The sequence below is a fragment of the Triturus cristatus genome, chromosome 2_1 (genome assembly GCF_964204655.1).
Source record: "Triturus cristatus chromosome 2_1, aTriCri1.1, whole genome shotgun sequence".
In the NCBI taxonomy this organism is placed as follows: domain Eukaryota; kingdom Metazoa; phylum Chordata; class Amphibia; order Caudata; family Salamandridae; genus Triturus; species Triturus cristatus.
The window spans coordinates 1,134,319,659-1,134,339,794 of NC_140581.1; the positions used below are offsets into that span (position 1 = coordinate 1,134,319,659).

At 42.6% G+C, this 20,136-nt stretch overlaps 1 protein-coding gene across 10 annotated transcripts in view; it reads left to right on the forward strand.

Annotated features, from left to right (window-relative positions):
* WDFY3 (WD repeat and FYVE domain containing 3) overlaps positions 1-20,136 on the forward strand; it is a 1,391,721-nt gene that overhangs the window by 1,326,874 nt on the left and 44,711 nt on the right. For all 10 annotated transcript variants that reach the window (XM_085636566.1, XM_085636564.1, XM_085636563.1 and 7 more), the window contains one exon: positions 2,970-3,081. In XM_085636566.1, coding sequence (XP_085492692.1) covers positions 2,970-3,081 — 112 coding nt within the window. The remainder of the gene's footprint in view (positions 1-2,969; positions 3,082-20,136) is intronic.

Here is a 20,136-nt window from a genome sequence, read left to right on the forward strand (position 1 = left end):
TCTCAGAGCTGCAAATGTGACGAATCCGAAGCATTTCTCCATATGGAATACTGCATATGGTGTGTTTAGGATGGAAGCTTGTAGAATGGAGTGTCGTATTGCCTGCAGTGGGCTTGCCATGCAATTTGGTATGTAGTTGATTTTGTGCCACATACATCTCGACATCCAAAAAGCAGATTGTCTCTTTACTTATGTTACAAGTAAAATGTAAGTTCACCTCATTGACATTGATTGGCTCAATAAAATCATCTGCGCTCTGTTCAGACCCCCGCCAAATGACAAATAAGTCATCGATATATCGAATCCAAACAACTACATTCTCAACTATTGTGGCAGCATACTTGATGTTGAGCACTAACTCCTCCCACCACCCCATATGGAGGCAAGCGTAACTAGGAGAAAAGCTCGTCCCCATAGCCACCCCCCTTATTTGTTGGTATAGTTGTTGGTAAAATAAGAAGTAGTTGTTGTTGAGACAAAATTGAATCAAACTCATTATCATCTTGTTGTGTTGATGATACTCTGTCTGCTGCTGAAAAAGTGATCAACAGCACGTAGCCCATCTCTGTGATGTATAGATGTGTACAGGTTTGATACATCCAAAGATAATAACACATAATCATTTTGCCCGCTGATATTCTGTATCTTTTTTAAAAAGTCTGTTGTATCTTGTATGTAAGGTGGCAAAGATTTTACATGGCTTTGTAAAAAAAAGTAATTGATGATTGGCCTGCCTGGAGGATTGTTTAAGTTCTTGTGGACCTTTGGCATAAAATATATAACTGGTGTTTTAGATAGTCAATTGTCATATATTTATACTCAACCGGATTGACCAGGCCCACACTTTTCCAGGCAAGAAGTTTGGTGTGCAAGTCCTGTTGAGCAGCTAGCATTGTTTGTTTGGTACTCGGTCTGTAACAGCTTCTGTCGTTAAGTTGCGACATGGCTTCTTTTAGATATTGCTGTTTTGGTCAGATCACAACATTGCCCCCTTTATCTGAGTTGCAAACGACGATGGTGTCATTGTCACATAATTTGCTGATCAGCTGATAATATTTTTGTTGGTTAATGTTATATTTTTTCTTGCTAGCTTTCGTTATTCAGTTGAGTTTTTTCACTTCAGCAGTTATGGTCTCACTGAATGTATCTATCGTATCCCGTATAAATGTATACACATATGCATATACAAACAAAACTCCTCGTTGACTCAAAAAGGACGAAACCGGCACTCCGTTGGTTTTTACTCTGGCTTGTTTATTCTTACATGTGTGTTATCGTCTATACGTTTCGGCTGCCACCCGCACCCTTGTTCACGACAACAAGCTACTTTTGCTTTTCCATTTGAATGCTTACTTCCTTGAAGAAATACTAATAGAAAGAGGACCATTTTATTGCTATTCCTAGCAAGAGACGTAAGGTAAATAGTAACGCCATTTTGGAACATGCATTTATGCACTAATTTAGAATTATTTTCAGTCCCAACAACACTTGGTCACTAATTATTAAACTGTTATAGATCACATTCAGTTGGAAAGTTCCATTAATATGACATTTATAGTTCTAAGTACAGTTTCTTGTACAAACATTTTCATTTGTCTCATAATCGGACAGTTCCTGATGGTGAACAACATGTTCAATTTTGGATTATAAAGTGCGTACGTGCATATCGTTCCATAGCTGACATTTCCTACTCAAGTTTTTTTAACGGACCTTACAGTACTTCTTATTTATGTTTAAAAATATATATTACGTGTCCATTATCTAAAGAGAACTGCTGCATTGAGTTCCTAGTTCAGTCCCCAAAGCTGCCATGTCAATGCGGTTTACGTTGCCACAATCTGCAAAGCAGCATTCGTGCCATGTTAAAATTTCTCACATAGATCAACTCCTCAATGAGTCCATAAGGAATTAATCCACAATGGAAACATGGACATTTTAACATTGCAGGAATACTGCCCTGCAGATTGTGGTAAAGTAAACTGCATTGACATGGCGGCTTTGGGGACTGAACTAGGAACTCAATGCAGCAGTTCTCATTCTACTTCTAATTTTACCATCAACATTTGTCCAATGACAATGTATGTTCAATCTTTAAAATTCACCTGGGCTGCGACAAAATGAATGCTGCAAGTTTGAAAATGGCTAGCGCCGAAATTGGTCACTTGCTAAATTAATGATGAAAATTGGATTCCTGTAAGTGTTTTGAACCCCTTTGGGACTGTTTTGGATACTTACCGTGGTTCCACCTCCACGTAACAGTAGCACCCAAAGTTGAGTTCGGCAAGGCATTTAATAATGGACTTTGGAACGGAATTATGCCTAGTCTTGTGCCTTTGTTGGCATGTTATGTTATATAAGCTTATAAAGCGCACAGCCGCCCCAGCAACAGTGTGTCCTGGCTTTGACAGCAGAAAAAAGCCACAGAAGGGAGCTAGGGCTTACAGCGGAGGGAAGAGATGGGTTTTAATTGCCTTCCGGAAGGCCAGATAGTTGGTCAGACAGCGAATCTGTAAGGGAAGGGAATTACAATAATTTGTTTTTATGTCATCGTGCAAAGGCCCTTTTTAAAAGGGAGGTGGCGTGCATCCATCTTGCTCCATTCAAGTGTGTTGTGCTTCAAAAAATGTGAGAGGTGTGTACAATTACAGTAAGAAAAATGTAATATTCTTTAATGCTCTTCTTAGTACAAAATGATGTGTGGTGCAAATGGTTGATAGAGGAAAAATAAAACTCTATTGAAAGTGCTATATGATCTTTCGCAGTGTTGAGAATGAGTGATATATCCCTGTATGTGTAACCTGAAATAGTCTGTCAGTGAATGGGTCAATCCGGAATCGAAGAAATTTGATGAAGGTGTTTGTGCAATTTCACGTCCTTATGGTTCCTGTGTAAACCACTGTATATTCATTTTGTGTATTTGGACAATCTAAGTATTTATTTTGAATCTTTTTTCGTCTTTTCATTTGAAGGCTATAGATGGGAGAGACAGTTAGTATTCAGAAGCAAACTAACTATGCATACAGCATTTGATCGTAAAGACAATGCTCATCCAGCAGAGATAACGGCATTGGGAATCTCAAAGTGAGTATTGTGGGGGCGGCATATGTTCAGCGGGTGTGTTACATTTTGCATGTGATCAAATACTTAACCCTGAAAAACATGTCCGCTCAGATTTCTTCATGGTTATTGCTGAAGGTCAGTAGTTCTGTCTCAGTGATTGCTGTTATGGATTCGGTAAAAAAACACAGTTCACCTGGGTGTAAAAGCATTGTCAGTCATTATTTTTCAGATACCTAGGTTTGAGCTATCTGGCTCGTGGTGCACTTTTTATAAGAAGCTGCTAACTTTTATTGTCTTTTATTTTACTAGCTCTCCCCCTTGATGCTGATTTGCAGCAAATAATTTACCAGGTTTTATTCCACTAGCCTGATGAGGGAATCCTTCCAGTAAAATCATCCAAATAATTCCACATTTAAATGCAATAATGAGAAGATTGTATGTCTGATCCCTCTGGGCCACGGTTCTGGTCGTATTTCGAGCATTTGAGAATTGATGTCTTTTTGGACTTCTTCAATGAAGTACAGCTTGAATCTGGTACTACAGTAAGCATTAGACCCAAATCTGGGTCCGCAACCACATTTTGGCATGTTACTGAGAAAAACAAAGTGGTCAGTGGGGTTGTTAAATTACTCTCTTCTACTGATAATTACTAAGGTCCATATTGTAGTCAACTATTTTTTCCTCACTGTGTTTTTACATATGATTACCAATCTTAAGTAAATCCGCCTTGGTCCTGTTCCATTAAGAACAGATAGGCTACATTGCCTGGCCATCTTGTCTGCCCAAGAATCGAAAAAACGCACATACCCAGATGCAGATCCATCCCATGTTCTTCCATAAAGCTCAAACGGTACCTCACTGAAGAGGCCCAAAATGGTCAAAATGGTCATGGACTGCCTTTGTTGTTGTTTAGTGGTTATGTTGTCTGACAGTTCAGGACCAAGGTTCATGTGCATGAGGTTGGTCCCTCAGTGTGCTGGTACTGTGAGCAAGCCGCCAGTGGACTGAAACACGTCTTCTTGGTAACGTTAAAGCATTTTACCCATCACGGCTTGTTTTTGTACGTCAACAATACAGGTCATGATACACACCATAATTGCATACAAAATGTTGATACTTGTTCTAGGAACACTAGAGTTGGGGGTGCTGAAGAAATATGGGAGTATGTGGTATTCGATAGACACTTAAAGTGGAGAATGGGAGTGGTGGGAATAAGAGATGGGTGAACAGTCCCACCTATGATATTTGTGAAGTTTAATTAAAGATGAAACACAAGCGTGTTTGTTACATTTGGTAGAAATGTGCCAGGGGCCAATGTAAATTCCTAATTTACTCAGTCAACCTGTCCTAGATGTTCTGAAAATGTTTGAAATTACAGTAGGTAAATACTGTAACTGGGTTTGAAAGGTATCTTTATCCACATACATATCACCCTTGACCATAAGTCCAATTCTTATGTGTTCCACATTCTTGCTGATGTTATAATGGCCATACATCTAGCTATGTTCATTATGCATTGCTTTCAGAAAAAGTATTAAAAAAAATTAATAGGTGGATAGAGGAGGAACCTCTTATGTCCTTGTACCTTTTGGAAAAGCTGTTTCATGGAACACTCTTTGAGAAGCCCATAGACCCAAAACTGTCATTGCAAATACCCATTGCACTGTTCCTGGGAATGGATTGCATTACCTGTCAAAAACATAAGAAAGGAACAATATTTATCCAGCATGTAAACCACATTCTCTTACACTTCTACCATCAAGCGTGGAAATTTGTTTTTGTTCGAAGAAGAGGTTTGGGCTTCGAGGTAACTCGTGATGCCTCCCTTGAATCTCGCAATGAACCATGACAGACTCTACCCTAGATATTTTTTTTCCCTCCATAAGGTTTGGGCATATGTTCAAGTGATCTGGGTCCATTGTAATACAGACGATGAGAAACTCTCTATCTTTGACATCAAGACACCTTTGTGCTATCGTTAACAATTACAGCAGCTGCCGTATGCCTGTCAACTGCTTTGGAGCAGAATCTGGTCAAAAGAAATGAGGCAAGGTCGTACAAGAATGACTTGTGGGTGGAAGGTATGGAGATTATGCCTTTTAAGTTGTACCCCAAATGCAATAAGCCATGCTGAGAATAGTAGCAGGTCTGGTACCCCTGTCTTTCAAGGGACTACAACAAGTCTTCTTTTTATACTTGTAAAGCCTTTTAATGCAAGAAAATCATCCATCACTGAAGGAATTGATGGTGGGCATATTATAGGATGCAGCACCAAGGCTCCCCTAAGCCACCGTTCAGACAGGACATTGAGGAAGTTGAAGGGACTTTTCCACTCGGAGGATCTTCCCTCCGGAGTTCAACCTTGAATTGAGGCTTGGCTCCATGGAAAGGAACGTCATGAGAGAGCCATGTCTCAGTCGCAGAACTGCCTCCAGAGAGGCCTTGGCAATGGGTTCCCGAGGCACCTAGAACCAGAAAGGCCTCTGTGATGCTAGAAATCCCAGAGTCTGTGACTCAGCGCAGAGAATCTCAGCCTCTACACTAAGAGTTTGCTCAGCCCCTCCCTGAAACAAAATAGATTCTGAAGGCACCCTCAGTGCCGGTACCAAGCTTAATTCTAAGTGATTCCCATTAGACTGCAGACTGAGAGGGTCAAATGCATGTACAGCAGAGGCGGAATTACACTGATAGGGTCATCGGCCACATCCTTGCATCCCCTTCATCATCAGATGAGACATGCCAAAAAACATTATCTTACCTTCCAAGACTCAGTTTCAAAAGAAACTTGAGTCTTGCCTGTTCCCAAGAAAAAGCATATTGAACCCACACCAGCATCATCTGCACTTTTACTGTCCCCATAACAGTGCATCCACACAGACTGAGACCAGGAACCCACAGAAGACCAACCAGTTCCCTATGGTGAGACTAACTCCCAATGACAGGGACAACTCTTGGCCCGAATATGAGGTGAAACTTCCAGATGGTGCATCCTTAGAGCCATATCCCATAAAACCCTCCCCACCAGATGAGACAAATATATATCATGGTGTCATAAAAACAGGCTGCAGACCACCCTATAGTGAAACCCCATATGAAGGAAGAGGAACTCCACTTCCTCATTGAGACTTCTCAGAAACGGAGCTTTCCAATGTGGAGCCAAAGCCTTCAGAGGAGCCTTCAGCGGCCCACTGAAAATAAGCGTTGTCACAACCCAGATGGAAAATTAGTATAAGGCGGCCCAAATTATCCCATATCCAATTTCACCCATGTCACACATCTGTCCTTTGTCATACCCATGGCACAGAATAGGATGTTTACTCAAGCCACCAGTGATAATGCCTCCACCGGAATAACAAGATCAATGGTGCTGGCAAGCGGGTGGCTGCCACACAATGCACTTCACTAAATCTGTCAGCCTACTCTCCAGGTACAGGATGACAATGATTCTTTTTCAAGTGGCTCAAGCAGTGAGAGTATGAAATTTATGCAACGAGGCAGGGGCCGAAATAGATCTTATCACTATCAACCCAATTGGCAACCGCCTCCGAATTTAGGTGGCCTAGGTTATCACAACCATTTTCAACATCCACAATTCCCGATGATGGGTTGGAATCCTGGCTTTATACGGCCACCTCCCTTTCCACAAAACTCTTTTCGCCCTCCTTTTCAAGACAGAGGCCGGCGGGGAAGAGGGAGGAGGAGAGGAAACAACCAAGTGCATTGGGAACAGGAGGAAGGAGTAGGGAATTATACACGCAGCAAGGTGGGGACCAGCAACCAGAGAGTCTAGTTACTAATTTGTCCTCACTTGTCTTAACCCGGACTGAAAAAGAGATACTTGAGAAGGGACTAGGTTTTGTCCCTACTGCAAGATTTGATTGCTTTCGCTTGCATTGTGAACTCTCTGAGTTCTTCAGGAAATTAAAATTGAAATTCTTTTTCGAAAATAGCAAATCTGATGTCCTTGTAGATCATCCTAGTGACACTGGTGTACGACTGAAATCGACTTTTACACCCCCTCCACACCTAATTCCAGCTGAAATAACTGCGTTTGAGCAGGCTGTTTTTAATGATGTGGAATCCTTCCAGGACAAAGGAGTTTACAAGAATATGAGCTCGGCAGAATTCCGGGCTTTACAGTCATTACATCAAAATTCTTCTATTGTAATCAAACCAGCAGACAAGGGGGGAGGGATTGTGATACAGAATGCTATTGATTATGATCTGGAATGTAGGCGTCTCTTGAACAATTCCAAAAATTACATCCCTCTTTCTACTGATCCCTCTCCTCATCTAAAGGCGACTATATGTTATCTGGTGGAACATGCAGAGTCTAGTGGATATATTACCAAACATGAGTCTGATTACCTGACTAAAGGATTGGGTATAATTCCTTATTTTTACACCTTGCCTAAGATGCATCAAAACAAGTTACCTCCTCCAGGCTGCCCAATAGTCTCAGGTATAGGGTCGCTGTTAGAACCCCTTTCCACCTACTGTGACTTCTTCTTAAAACCACTGATTCAAAACACCTCTACCTACTTAAGAGACACTAAGAGCTTCTTGGCATTATTACAAGATTTGAGGGTTAACAATCACACTACCATCCTTGTATCACTGGACATCGAGAGTTTGTATACAAACATTCCCCAAGACGATACCATCAAAGTCATTGGGGAAGCTTTGGACTCAGAGCCATGGGTTTTCAAAAGACCTAAACAATTTGTTGTTGAATGTGCGACTCTGGCACTTAAGAAATATTTCTTTGAATATCAGGGTTCATTGTACCTCCAGTCCACAGGCACTTCGATGGGTAGCACTTTTGCACCGAGTGTGGCGGGGCTCTATGTTTATGATTTTGAGCGTAAGCACATTTTGAGCTCGTCCAACCCTTTTTCTGTGTATCTCTCTTTTTGGAAGAGGTATATAGATGATATTTTTATCATCTGGGAAGGGCCTGAGGATATTCTCCTTGAGTTTTTCAGTTGGATCAATACCTGTGACTCCAATTTGTCATTTACCCATACCTATGATAAAGAAGAGATGGTGTTTTTGGATGTAGTTGTCACCAAGATGGAAGGGATGTTACTGACTAAAACACATTATAAACCCACTTCTAAGAACAACTTGTTGACGTTCTCTAGTTTTCATCCACGACCATTGCGGGAAAATTTACAGTATGGTCAATTCTTACGCATTCGACGCAATTGTAGTAAGGTTGAGGACTTCAGGACACAATCCAAAGATCTGACTCTCAAACTGAGACAGAGGGGTTACCCTGAAAATATTTTGACAGCTAGTTGTAAAAGGGTTAGGAATCAACCTAGGGATATCCTTCTACAGACCGCTGTCAAGGAAATGACGGATATACCTCTGACATGTGTCACTACTTACAATATTGCATCGAATACCATCTCAAAATCTGTCAAAAAACATTGGAGGATCCTTACAAGTAATAAGTTGAAGTGGGAAAAGCCTCTTTTTTCATATAAAAGGGCTAAGAGTATCAAGGACTCTCTGGTCCACACAAGACCCAGGAATACTCAGAGGGAGGGTGATCCTTCTGTCCTTAATGCTTGGGGTCTTCCACCAGTTTCGGGACATTTTCCGTGTGGGTCATGTAGTGTTTGCCATCTGACTACACCCACTAAGACATTGTCTTTGGAAGGGGATAAAATCTGGACGCAACGGGGTCACACCAATTGTAACACCTCTGATGTAGTGTATTTGTCACTTGTCCGTGTCGTTTACAGTATGTAGGGATGACCACACGGAAGATCAAACAGCGTATAGGTGAACATCGCAGTAACATTCAATGTAAAAGAAATACAACGAAACTGACTGAACATTTCCTGCGTTTGAATCATACTGTGGATGATCTACATTGGACGATTATTGAGCAAATTAAACCAGGGCTCAATTCCCCCAATGTCAACACATTTAGTGGGGCTGAACGACAACATTCCGTGGGGTACAGTGATGAGGCGCAGTAATTAGTGTTTCTTCATACACTACGTAACTCCTTACTAATATAGTGTCGCTAGAGTCTTTTTGAATCATGAATGAATACTCTCTATGCACTAGTACATGACCTTTTCGTGCAGCAGTACCTGTACTAATTAAGCTTGTCCTCTCCTTTTCCTGTAGACATTTTTTGATTGTTAATAATGTCGAGGGTTTTTGTTCTGCAATGACTTCATTAAGAGACCTGCTAATGTTACAGGTTTACTTTGTTTAACGGTTCAATTTATATTTCCGATGTTGATTTGTGATGCAGTTACGCTTGTTTTGACACTTTAAAACTGACAAATGTATCTGCAAGGTTTTAAATAAAGCTTGATAGTAGGCGACAGATTTTCAAGGTTAGCGTTCTAGCTCGAGTCTCGAGACGGCAAGGGCAGTCCCTCCTCGATTTTCGATTTTTGATGATGAGCATGACTGCCGGTCACGTGACTCTGGTAGCAGTTCGCCGTGATTGGTGGATATCTCCAATCAGTTGGCCGCCTCTTTTTACTTAAACACGGATGTGTCGGTCCGAAAACGATTCCAGGCACGAGGGGAGTATATAGGTTGATTTTCCTGGCAGGGGACTTGGACGAAGTGAGTACTGCTTGTAATGCTGCTGTGTTTTCAGCGGTCTTTCTTTCTTATAAATAGCGGGTTGATGAACTCACGATTAATCTTCCCGTATTTTTCCAATTGCAGTTGTTCTGTAGTCCCGCCACCCACTCGCTTGCCTAAGGAGCGTATACGTTCATAAATACACGTAAGCCCTGTTTGTTCTTCCAATTTTGTTGCTCGCTCTTTGTGGGAGTATGCACCGTTTGTTTATGGCGCTTTCTCAACTCAGGCTATGGACCAGTATTTGATCTATAAGTAGACTTGTTTTATCACCTGGTATTTAATTAATGTTAGAAATGAGTAACGCATTCGTTTCTACTGATGATTCATTAAGATGAACTTGCAATGTTTGTTTTTCGAGTAGTGATTTCATCCAAAGACAGTGAGACATGCAATTATGTCACTGTTGATTTATACTTGACAATTTTGTCAGAATTTGCATGTGTGCCTTTTTTTACGTCTCTTCGAAGGTTTGAGATGTATATACTACACAATGAACTGATATGTATAATGCACACATGTACTACACATTGATGTTGTTTTTTTACACACACTTAAAGGCTTTTTGGGAAATTCTCGAAGGCCACTGCAGAACCGTGAGTCAATTCGGTCTTGTTTCTTCACCTGAGGTTAGGGTAAGCCTTAGTGAGCTTATACCGCCAAGGTGATTTGTACGTTTGATAGGTCCTGAAGAAAGCTTCGAGCAGTGACGAATAGAAGCTGAAACATGTCGACCAAACTGACAAACAAATAGGATATACCTGACCAATTTACGTCAGTGGATAACGTCCTTTTGTACACCTGTTTTTAAATAGTGCCAGGTTCGTCGCCATTAAAATTGTTTTTGGACGAATCCTGTGTACTTTTTAATTCAGACCTTTTTTTGTACACTCACCACGTTTAAATTGTTTTCACTGGTCTGATATTTGCGCTCCATATAATTAAAACATTGAAGCACACCAGAGGTGCATTAGGCACCTCTGGTGGAACCCTATGATGAAGCATGTCAGCAACCAGGTTGGTGAGTGAGGGTTCTTTATACATATCAGATTGATTTGCTTAGGGCACATAATTATACTAAGATTTCCGTAGCCTCGCTTGGAATTCTTACTTCTTTTGTCTTTATATACACTCTTTTGTTGTTTGATTTATGATATAGGGGGATTAAGAGTTTGTCTCAACCCTCTCTCTCTTGTTGTTCATATTGTTACTCTCCAGGTATGACAGACACCAGTGGAGGAGATAGAGGCACTCATAAAGCACCTTCCAGTAACATACAGAAAAAGAGGGAAAGAAATTATTCAAGAAAGAAAGACAGCTTTAAACACCGACATCAGTTGCATACTAGATGCTGCTGATATGGCCTCGGGGGACACCATCACCATTGTCGTCCTCTGTTGATATGCCTGGATGAGAACACCTGACTTCCTACTGGAAGTCTTGCACCACCTCCTCATCCTAACCTTTGACATAGAACATCTCTTCGGCCCATAGGTGGGTTTTTACCTAGAGAAAATGAGAAATGGGGCCCGTAAATGATGAAGGCCATGCAGCACAACAGACACTGTCACAACAGACTAGGTATTGCTGCCAACAGACATATCTGAAAAACACAGCCCATTAAAACATACGCCACAGGTAGATTTCTGGGTAATCCTTGAAGCACTCAAAAAAAAAGGGCTACTCAGCCTCAAAGCATTTCATGAACCCGCTCCTTCCCACTGAACACCTGTCGGGCAATGCCAAAGGCCATGTGCAGCAGGGGTTAAAAGTGCATCTTAATAAAAAACAATGACATTCATTGAAAAAATATAGTCAAAAACAGTTATGTTTATTGCTCAAACATGCAGAATTACTGCAGTTCATCAGGTATAAATACATAACACCCAACGCACTGCATAACTCATTGTAGCCCTCTCTCTACAAACCAATCAGTACAGATTCACAAAAGCAACTAACTCTGAACAACATGGCGGACAAGCATGAGTTATATCCTGTGTTGTGTATGTTCATAAATATAACCGGTGAACTTCAGTGGTATTACGTGTTTGAGCCCGAAACATAACTTTTCAGTAAATACAAATTTTATATACATTTATTTTTGTATAACTGTATAGATTTAAAAAAAACACTTACTATCCAAGATGTAAACTAAAGGTATTCCTGATTGAATAACTTCCAGTGTAAAGGTACTCTGTTTATACTTAGTCTGACATTGCAAATACAAGAATGGGAGATCAACGCTAAGGGTTACCAACATTACTTCCACCGCTGGCGAACATCATTGGGTGATCTCTTTGCCATGCACAAGAACACAAAATGCCAAAGCTTCACCTCCAAATAGCCACAGTCCATGAGCAATGTTCTATGGATGAATTTTAAATTGACATTTGTGTATGCTTCATCACCACCTCTGATACCATTTGTAATAATGAAAATGCAACTGGCACCATAAGGCTCATGTTGATAGCACTTATTTGTGCGAGCGAGCCCTGGTACTCACTGCTACTGGAAATGTTAATACACCCCAGGAAAAGCTACCTTTGTGCCCAGACGTTTCTCACATCGCATACAGCATCCCAAACTCCGGACACTGAATCTTGTGATTTGCGATCTTAGAGTTTGGGTAGCTTCATCTTCCAGAAGCATGCATGTACATTCTTAATGAGGCCTGCAAGCCCAACACCAGGAATTGCTACGAGGCCAAATGGAAAAGATGGGCCCACTACTGCACCTGTCCCTTAATGCAAGTCTTTATAACTTGCTGCACCTATTAAAAAGGTAGGCTGCTGCTATAAAGGTTTACCTGAAGAATAGTCAACACCATTTGACATTCAAAATACCTGTTAAGGCATTAATGGAAGGCCTTAGAACAGTAATCCCTTCAGAACTCCCCCAGTCCTTTATGGTATCTCTTCCCAGCTCATGAGCCAACCATTTGTGTTGTTACATTTCTACCCACTGCAGTTCCTGTCATAGAAGGTAGCCTTCCTCACGGCAATCACATGGTCTTCTGTCCACATATTCACTAAGCATGACTGCATGTACATTCTTGCCCGACAAGAGGCAAAGTTGGGCAATCTGTGCTTAAAACACTCTTCCAAATTTCTTCCTTGGCGGCTCGCAAACCACCAATATAGGGGTGGGTACTGCTTTATAGCCTGTGCAGAGCATATTAGCTGCAGTATCTCATGCTGCAAATGGAAGTGTAACTCAACTGTTAAAATCTGTTTGCAGCCTATAGTGCATTAGATTCACATGCACCATCCTACCTCCTTTTGTACAAGCTTGCAGTATAACATTTGTCAAGATTGCTTTTTTAAAATGCCTACTCATCCACCAATACACACAGACAATACAGCTTCACATCTGTACACCTACTGAAATGTACTAATGGAGGAAAAACACAATCCAAGGTGGCGCCCATGTTGTGGTCCTTTGTGGGTTTTGCGAGAGATGCCACGAGTCACCTTCAAACCGGAACCTCTTCTTTAAACAAAAACAATGTGCAAAGTCAGTGCCCAACACTACATGGTAGGACTGTGAACAGGATGTGAACTAAAGTAAGTTTACTAATTTCCTCCTTTAAAAAATGCATATCAACAAGCATTTGTAACAAGAACTATTGGGTTGCAGTGCTTTAATTCATGCACCAGATTGTTGCCTGTGACCCGTGTACAATAGGCAACCTGTCAATGTAAAAAGGGACACTGATTTTAAAAGAATATGAAGCCTATCGGAGACAATTTTAAACAGCAGTTCACATAAATTATTTGTAAAAACTAGTAGTAAGTACACTTCCACAAGCTTTTTCTAGTGAGTCATAATTTAGACATGTTTCAGGGAAGCAGCGGAGGCTCCTCTGTTATGGTGGAGGAGCGTACCCCGCCTGCTGCAAGCGCAGCAAGCACACACATTAATAAAGTGGTAATAAGTGCCATTTTATTATAATGTGTCCCAGGCTCGCAGTGTTACAGCACGAGGGTAGGGGCAGGGCTGATTAGTGCAATTGCACTATTAAAGCAGCCCGTGCCAGTGCGCGCATGTCAGATTGGCCAACTATCTAGAGCCAGCCAATCTGACATGCACACTTCAGAGCTAGCAATCCCAGGGCTTGAGAAACAGCCAAGGGATTGCAGCCGCAGGCCCCCAGCTTAAGAATTAATGCTAGGTTAGCCTGCTCCAACCAATGGTTGGTTTCATTTTCCACAAGGGAGGAAGTCCTACCCTTTCTTCCGGACTGCCCCTAGTTACCGCCTAGGAGAGCAGAGAGCCCTCAACGAGACCCTGCGTGCCAGCGCAACAAATATGGTGAGTTTTTGGGCATTTCGCCTCACCATATTTTAATGTTGCTGGCTGCTACTGCTTAGAAGCAGAACGTTTTATGAGCCCTATTGAGAAATAGAGTGTGTATGTTTAATAAACCTTACTAATACTTGATTTACATTTGCCTATTGATGAAAACTGTGCTTAATCTAGATTTGTTTATAAAGACCTTACAACGGAAAGCCTGTTTCATTCCCATGCACCTTAAGGGGCTCAATTAATACTGGCCAGGAAGGAGATGTGGGGTGGGACATGCAGACGTGCTGTAGACACATTTTTGTATTCTAGCAAACAACATATTATTATGGTGCTGATAGGAAGCCATTAGAATGATTTCCTGATTCTGAATCCAGGTATTCATTGCTTCAACATAGTAACAGCGGGAAACGATTGATATTCCCCACTGGTGCTACTTCATAGGTGCAAGCACTCTCTTCTGTCAGCCGCAGCATTTCTACTGTCCCGTACTAATAGGAAAACACATGCTGCCAGCTCTCTGCTCTCATTGTGAGAGCAATGATTACAGCTTTGGGCAGGGAGGAAATACACATAGGGTGTATATTTTTGCATGTAGGGAAAAAGTGAGTGGAAGGAATGCACAGATTGAGGTGTGGGAGAGTGGCAGGACACCAAGTAGGGAATATTTTGGGGAGTCCTGGAGTTGCCTGGTAAGTCACTCCTTTGGTGGTCGATGCGTGGCCTTCCCCAACTTTACCGCATACCCAGCGGTGCCTCTGACTCGCCTCCTATTCCTTGGATCTCTGAGTCAGAGTAAGAATATGGGCCGTGCCTTCCAGTATTTTTCGGCTCCGGGGCGACTCTGGCTCAGATGAGGGAATACTATCTCTCCCTTCATGCCTGTGCTGCACTTCTTAGCCCCGGGGAGATTGATTAAGCCTCAACTGACTCCAAACAAGCGGGTCCTGCCTTAGTGTCAGCAGGGCCCTCTGAATACGTGATCGATTCAGTCTTGACTACAGTGCACAGTCCTTTGGTGTTCCCACCTGTGACGCCTGTGATGGATTTGCCGGTACCGAGTTGTCGCCTTCTAGGTGCTGATCGGGAACGGCGTCGATGGATCAGTCCTCTTCAGGCTACCTTCCTCCGCTTTCATAGGAGGCCCCTGCTATTTTTTTCCTTTTCACATCGCTATTTTGATGATGTGGGTGATCATGTGACACAGCCTCCTCCAGAGATTCATTGGGTTTCTGCCCTTAGTGATGCTAGTGTCCTTGATTATTCCCCATCCGTTGGCCTGTTTTTACCTCCTCGCTTCGAAGGCGAGCTCTGCTTTTTCTCAGCTTTTGAGACGAGTTGACATAGTTCTGGGACTGTAGCTGCATTCTGTGGAAGTAGCCATTGATCCTATACTTGGGATGCTCTAACAGTGCCAGCTGAGTACTGAGTCTGTGCTTCCCTTCAGAACAACCCTCTTTGATATTCTGTTGGGCACTTGGGCTAAACCTGTTACAAGGGCCTCAGTGGACCAGTTTATAACTTATTGGCACCATCCAGGCCTTGGAGACTGGCTCAGCCTTTCCGATCTGCCTACTCCGCACAGTTTTGTGGTTCAGGCTGCTGCAGCCTCCCCCAAAATCCCTCCAGACAGGTTTTGATGCTTTGCGTCGATCTACCATTTCTGATACCAGCTCTGCCTTAAAGTCCCTTAAAACAGCTTGTGTTTTGGATCATGTGCTTTGAGATTCATTCTTGCACCTTCTCCGCTCCATCCCTGATGACTCTCAGGACAATCTTTCTCAGCTGATCCAGGATGGTCGTCACTCGCTACATTACTGATTCGTTGTGGCATGGATACCACAGATTCTGTCGGAGGGACCATGGCTCTTTCAGTGGCTCTTCTCCGCCATGTCTGGCTATGAACCTCTGGTTTTTCTGAGGCTGTTCAATCCGCTTTGGTGGACATGTCTTTCAACGGTCAATATCTGTTTGGCTCTCAACTGACTCCACTTTACATCTCCCCCCATTGTACTTGCTCAGGCTGGAAATGGTCTCCTGTATTCCCTTCTGTATAGACTGTTATGTGGCTGTGCCATTTGGCTTCTTCTTTTCACTTGTCCTTCCATGTACAGTCCGTGTGGTGTCCTGCCCCGGAAGGGAATTTTCTTTCTGTGATTTGTCCAGGTTGTCTTCCCGGGTTGATCTCTGGGTCGCGTCTTATTTTCTTACCCTATTAGTATCTATGCTGGTAGCTCCACGGTCTTCCTTGCTTTCTAACCCGGTTCTGATTAGGGTGTTTTCATAGTTTTGTGAGGATGCACTGTTGCCTTGCTCACAGTCCGACAGGGTACTTAGTTTCTATGCCTTGAAGGCATTCTTCAATATGTTTCAGATGCCGTCGTACCCTGTATAGGGGTACTCCACTTGCTGTCCTTGCAGCAGATGGTGCACAGGGGTTCTGCTTGAGTGTTTTTCGGCACTGGTCGAGGGGGTGGGGGGTCTTCCCTTCCATTCTATTGGTGCCCTTATTTCCTAGAGGATTCAAGGGAAGGGAAATGGTTCTTGGCCTACAGTTCTTTGTGTGGGTCCGCCCTCAGTGTTGTTCTTTCTTTCTCTCTTCAGGCATTTGTGCTTGTTGTGCTAGTTGTCTCAATTAATGGGTGAGTGGGACTCGTGCCCGCCTTTTTTTCTCTCTTGGGTTCCTTGTGGCCATCCCTTGTCCATAACTTGGAATGCCTGGCCAGTTCAGTGACCCTTGCAAGGACTGTTTTTCCTGTGCTTATGCCTTGCACAAAGCTGTGGTTGCTTCACATTTTTTATTGGAGCCGTTCCCATGACACCTCCTTGGCTGACCCAAATATTCGTCACTGACCTGGCTGTTCTTCAGGTGTGCCTTCTGCCCTATTTGACTGTATATGGCAAATGTTCCTCTTCCGTCCTTCTCGGACATAGGTTCCTTGTCTGTCCACTTCGGGGTGGATCATACTGAGGTTTGTGGTCCCTTAGGATTCTTTCTGGGGAATTTCCTCCACTTCTTGCGAGCGCGGTTGAAGTTCTCACCCCTTAGGGGCTCATCTTCCTTTTGCTAATAGGCTACCAAGAATGATCTTGGGTGTCATCAGGATCCTCACCCACATTGTTTCTTGGCTTGTTGGCCAGGCACTGGTTGTCCCATGCTTAAGAGGACTTTCCTTTGCTTCTGGACTTCCTGGATTGTGGGCACTGCCTCACTATCTGTCCTTTTCTTCTTTACATTGGCCCTTTGGTTGGACTTTCATTTGTGGCAATGGTGTTCCTATATTCATTTCTTTTACGCCACAGCCTATTTGTCTGCATAGACCTCCCAGGTGTTGGCCCCGTCCACCTCCGCACCTTTTTCCAGTCCTCCATTGTAGTCTTTATTTCTCTATCGTAGTGTAGTTGGTTCTCCCCTGCAGTTGTCATTTCAAAGGTCTCTCGATTGTCTAATTGTACCGTTCGGTCGGTAGTGCGTTTTCTGCCTGATCCCTTGGTTTTCTGGGATGTGTACTTCCGTCCCACTCTCTTGACTGGGCCATGTGGCTTTTCTCCAGTTTGCCGTTGTGTTGCTTTCGGCCAATGGCAGCTGTTGTAGTTGTTGTACATACCCTTACTGGGCACCTATCATTGTACAGTGTGGATTCTGTATATATATATTCACTGAAAAAACCATAGGTTTCACACACGTTATAGTTAGGAATTAGCATTTAAAAAACCTTGCAAATTCACTGAAAAAACCATAGGTTTCACACATGTTATAGTTAGCTGGACATTTTACTCATAAAAAAACCAATGAAATTCCCCCGTTATAGTTAGTGCAGGCAACTATAACTCACGCGACCGCAATCCTCTGCTGATGCTAATACGGTCGCGTCGCGTGAGTTATAGTTGCCTGCACTAACTATAACGGGGGAATTTCATTGGTTTTTTATGAGTAAAATGTCCAGCTAACTATAACATGTGTGAAACCTATGGTTTTTTCAGTGAATTTGCAAGGTTTTTTAAATGCTAATTCCTAACTATAACGTGTGTGAAACCTATGGTTTTTTCAGTGAATTTGTACGTTTTTTTAAATGCTAAGTTACTTTACGCAGTTCGTGGCGTGCGCGCCCACTTAACGCAGTTCGCACCGTGCGCGCACAGTGAGCACGCGGTGCGCTTCGCGCACCGCGCGCCCACTTTACGCAGTTAGTGCCGTGCACGCGGTGCACGTACCATGTACGCGCGATGCGCATCGCGCACCGTCGGCTCACGGAGGACATATTATACGCTTCGTAGTGAAAGGTAATCAAATAAATGTTCCAGTCGACCGGCGCCAAAGTTATTCCAAATAGAATGTTGCGGTTTTCCTATGGAAACAGGGTCCTAACTATAACTACCTACTGGCGACCACCAGTAGGATATGGATATATATATATATATATATATATATATATATATATATATATATATATATATATATATATATATATATATATATATATATATATATATATATATATATATATATATATATATATATATATATTCATATATTCTACTGGCGGTCGCCAGTAGATAGTTATAGTTAGGACCGTGTTTCCATAGGAAATCCGCAACATTCTATTTGGAATAACTTTGGCGCCGGTTGACGAATCCTCGCGAAATTTTCAAAATAGGTGGGGTGCTCCGCTCCGCTCCTACCCTGAAAGTCTCGGGGGGATTCGTCAAGCGGGGGCTGAGAAAAAAGGGGGGTCCCAAAACGCGTTTTCCCCATGCATTTTCCCATAGGACCTTTAGTCCGAGCTACAGCCCGAACGGCTGAACAGAATTACTTGAAATTTGGCAGAGAGGCAGTCCTCAGGTCAGAGATGTGCCTTTTGCAGGTCTGGTGTAAATCTGTTCAGTAGGTCCTGAGAAAATAGCATTTAAATCAATATATATATCCGTAAGCGTGCTCCGTGCGCTTACGGTAAGCTTACCGTACGCGTACGGTGCCGAGTGCGAGCTCAATTCTGATTGGTGGTTACATGACTGTAAACATTCGAATCGGTCGAAATCAGAAAGTGTCGGCCGCCATTTTCCGTCTCTCGCACTGAAAAACAAAGGTGGATAACGTGAAAAGGGGGCAACGGAGAGAGTTGCAGACCCCCTAGCGTTTGTCAGGGCGTCCACGAAGGACCAAAAAGTACAAAAAATACATTTAATAATTTTAAAAAAAAATCGCGGAGTGCGCGTACGGTAAGCTTACCGTACGTGCCCGGCAAAAAAAAAAAAAAAAAAAAAAAAAAAAAATAACAATCACATTTATTAAATAAATTGAAGGACCCGCAAGGGAAAAAAAAATTGTTACTGTGTAAAAAAAAGGCGAGGCGCGCACGGTATGAACTGCGCAACGTGGGCTTTTGGCTAAATAAATGAGCACCTCCACCAGGGGGCCTTGAAACAAATAAATATTGCTGGATGGCGTAAGCACTAGCGATTACGTGTTACCTGTTCGTAACGGAGCCCATGGAGAAGAGGATTTCTCACCTCGAAACGCGTCGGCCGCGAAGAAGCCTGGCTTTGGGGACAAACCTGTGGGAAAAGAAGACCGGAGGTCGGCAAGCTGTGGGTGCCCTCGAAACAGCTGTCGAGCAATATATATATATATATATATATATATATATATATATATATATATATCCATATCCATATCCATATCCATATCCTACTGGTGGTCGCCAGTAGGTAGTTATAGTTAGGACCTAGTTTCCATAGGAAAAGCGTTTTTTTCCCCCAATAACTTTGGCGTCACTTGACGAATCTTCGCGAAATTTTCAAAACTAGTGGGGCGCTCCGGTCAGCTCCGGTCTTAAAAGTTTCAGGGTGATTCGTCAAGTGGGGGCTGAGAAAAAGGGGGTCCCAAAACGCGTTTTCCCCATCTAAATTTCCATAGGAAACTTTAGACAAAGCTACAGCCTGAACTGCTGAACGGAATTACACCAAATTTGGCAGAAACGTAGCTCTTGGTTCAGAAAGCGACCTTTTTGTTAACTGGTGTAAATCCGTTAAGTAGTTTTTTAAATATTAAAGGAAAAGAAGGTTATATATCTGGGCGGAGCCTAACCACACATCTCATCGTGAGATCTTATTGGCTGTCAGCACTTCATCCAAGAAGTGTTGGCAGCCATC